At 30.4% G+C, this 3544-nt stretch overlaps 1 protein-coding gene across 1 annotated transcript in view; it reads left to right on the top strand.

The window, feature by feature from the left end:
- The window catches only part of LOC106465895 (Golgi reassembly-stacking protein 2-like), a 31625-nt gene that overhangs the window by 26100 nt on the left and 1981 nt on the right, over positions 1–3544 (top strand). The window contains exon 8 of the mRNA XM_013926134.2: positions 588–749. Coding sequence (XP_013781588.1) covers positions 588–749 — 162 coding nt within the window. The remainder of the gene's footprint in view (positions 1–587; positions 750–3544) is intronic.

Below are 3544 nucleotides of genomic sequence, written 5' to 3'. Positions count from 1 at the left end.
ATGTACTGCATGTTCTGCACCATTCTTCCACATCTTGTCTCATACCTATCCAGTAAAATCTGTGTCGTAGGTGACTTAATGTTTTCTTAACTCCGAGATGTCCTCCTGTTACAGTATCATGGGATTGACGCAACACAACTTCCCATAACTTTCTCGGTATAACTGTTTGCAAGGTCGTCACTTTCTCATCTGCAGTTTTCCATCTCCGGAGAAGAATACCATCTTCAAGCCTGAACTGGTCCCATTGTGCCCAATAGTTCTTTGTCACAGGGCTTAGACTAGACACCTTCTCCCAAGTAGGGTGCAAAACACTTGCTTTTAGAAAATCAATCATTGGTATCTTTTTTATTTTTTGTTGTTATTTTTTAAATACAGTTAATTTTTTTCAAGTTATTTAAATGTTATTCACCTAGAATATAATTAACTTTTTTTATAAAACTTTTCTGTTACATCTTACTTTAAAGTAATAACAAGCAACCTCCTGTTAGATATTGTTAATTAATTTTCAGGTGAAGAATAGTGACTTGTGGGATTTTTTTAAAGTTTAAACAGGAATTGCTATGAAAAAAATTAATTATTTTGTGCAGATGTTACCACAAGTACACCTACAGTTCCAGTAGTTGGTGGGCTACCATTGACTACCCCTATTAACTTGCCAGGGATGCCTCCCATCACAGTCTCTGCCACTCTGCCCCATGATGCTATGGTAGATGTTGTCACTTCCACTACTGAGAAACCAACAGGGTTAGGTAAGGCTATAAAATATGTTTCAATTTAATGAAAAAAATAAAGGATTCTTATGACATATTTTAAATGTAAATTTGGAGTTTTACAACTCAAGTTACTTGTAGATTAAGGTGTTTAATTTATTTTGAAAATTGCATTTAAATATATGTATAATAAAGATTAGATATGCTAATAAAGAATGTATTTTTTTTTATATAGGTCAAACGACAGCTTTTTTGTCATAAAATATGAAGAACTTTTGTTGATGGTAGAAAATTCTGTTTATATCTGATTATATATGCATGTTCATAAGTAACAATGGCACTGTAGATTAGTTGTAATTACTAGATGATTTTAATCTATGAAAGAGTTGTGATATCTTATGGTAGATCAGTGGTAAGTGTAAGATTTACATTGCTAAAATCCAGGGCTTAATTCCCCATAGTAAACAAAGTACAGATAGTCCATTGTATAGCTTTGCACTAAAATGGCAACAACCAGTAGGTTGGAACTGTATCATGGAACTTAATAGCAGCTTGATCCTACAAGAACTTCAGTATTTTATCAAGGGTACAAAATGAGCATGTTTTAAATCACATTGTGATATATCTGAAGAACTGGTTTACATGGTAGGATAGTGATACATGCTTCTGAAATTTCTCAATGCTTTTTCCAATATATTTTTCTTTATCTAGTTTCCCTAATCCCAAAGTGCTTGGACTATATCAATTTCTTACTTGGAACTAGAGGGATATTCCATAAACGTGTTGAAGTAAAACTACATACCATCCCATTTTTTTGTTAGTGTCAGTTATATCTTATTTAGCTTATTATGGTCACAAGGAGTCTTCATATGCTTTTTACATCTTATCCTCCATATTCTTTTTGATAATACATTTAGTTGACTGTTGTTGGAAAAAAATGATTAAGCTCTGCATGATCGTTTATTGTTATTAAAATGTTTCTTTGCTATTTGTCCTCCAGTGGCTCAGCAGTAAGTCTGGGGGCTAACACCATTAAAAATTGGGTTTCAGTACTTGTAGTGGGCACAGTACAGATAGCCCTTTACGTAGCTTAGAATATTTGTAAAGATGTAAAACTTAAACTTAGTTAATAGTAAAAAAAAGAATAATTGTAAACATTGTTGTTTCAGCAAAGACAAATTTGTATAACCTCTGATTTAAGATACTATTAGTATTTTATTTTAATGGTGAACTTTTTTATTCCAATTTTTTTTTCAAATTTTTACACTTGCTAGTTTACATACTCATCCTATGAGTGAGAAGAAATTCTAGACATATTTGCATTGAAATATATAGGATTGATTTATAACTGATCAGTTTTAAAATAAAGTTTCAACTAAATTGAGTACAGTGGCTTAACCCTGTGTGTGTAGGTGGGGGTCAAAGTGTGCATGTTCCAGCCTGGTACCATTAAAGATGGTATTATGCATTTGATGTCAGAGTTACAAACTTATATGTTATCCCTATATTGCTGATATCACAACAGTTTGTGTTGGACTAGAAAAAATGCCAGATACAGTATATAGGGGTATTTTGATAAAATTTTAAAATGCATGTAGGAGACTGTAGAGGTTGTACAAATGCAATTTATAAAGTGTATGATGGACAAAAGTATTTTTATTCTACATGTGAACATATTATTGTGCTCCACCTTTTCAGAGCTAAGGCAGACTAACATTGGCATTTCACAGGCATACTGTTCCATGTTTTATATATGTATTGAACATGGAAGTTTTGAAAGCAGTTTAATTTGTTAACTTTGTTAAAATCTAGGTCATATTAGCATGAAAAGCTAAAAGTATTCAAAACATTTTCAACTCTTATTATTTCAGTTTGATTACCAGAGTGAGTGTTTTTGATTAAAAATTACAAACACTGTTTTGGTTTTATAGCCTTAGATTATTTTTTTATTGTAAGTATGAATAGGACAGATATTAAATGTTCATTTTCAAATCTGCTTCCATTCTAAATTATTGTTAAAAATACTTCATGGGGTCAACTGATGTTTCTCATGCTGTAGTTTTGTTATATAATTTTTGGCATTAAAGTGGGTGATCTAATTGTGCTATATAATCAGAAAAGAGGAAATTAACATAAATTGAAATATTTGTCACTATCTGTAATGAAAACTGAATTCTAGATATCCATATGACTAGTTGAAACCAATACATATGGAAACTTTTTAAAATTTCAAAGTAGTAGTACTTACACAAGATTTAACATATTTAACTTTTAAAATATACAAACTCACAGTCTACAGATGTACTTGTATAGTTGAATACAGTTTTTAAATAAATTTATTCAGGGAAAAAAATATGTAGCATGAATCTATTACTGATTCACTAAAAATATGAAATAACCTTTTTAAAATTTTTAGCTATTAGAAGATAGTAGTATTTTTAGTTAAATGCTAACTGTTTTTATTATTAAAATATACAAGTATTTTGATATTTTTCTTAAAGCATTAAAGAATTTGTGATATTCTATATATTTTCATACTTTTGTTACATCATCTGTTTCCTGGTTGGATGTATAAGCAATGGGTAAATAAAAATACTGTGATGCAATGAGAAAATTTTCCTCAACATTTTTTTTCTTTTGGGGTTAAGAGTTTTCTTCTCCATAAGATATTTCTGGCACTTTTTGTTGTCTGATAATAGGTTATCCTATTCAGTAATAAAAATAGCACATCACTTCCTTTAGATCACATATAAAATTGGTAAGAGTTGAATCTAAGTTTCAAATGGACAGCAACTGCCTGTTGTAGAAACCTACAAATGTAGAGGACATTTGTA

Source organism: Limulus polyphemus, unplaced genomic scaffold (assembly GCF_000517525.1).
Source record: "Limulus polyphemus unplaced genomic scaffold, Limulus_polyphemus-2.1.2 Scaffold2088, whole genome shotgun sequence".
In the NCBI taxonomy this organism is placed as follows: Eukaryota; Metazoa; Arthropoda; class Merostomata; order Xiphosura; family Limulidae; genus Limulus; species Limulus polyphemus.
The sequence above is the reverse complement of the archived record's forward strand: the minus strand, read 5'-3'. Positions and strand labels throughout refer to the sequence as shown.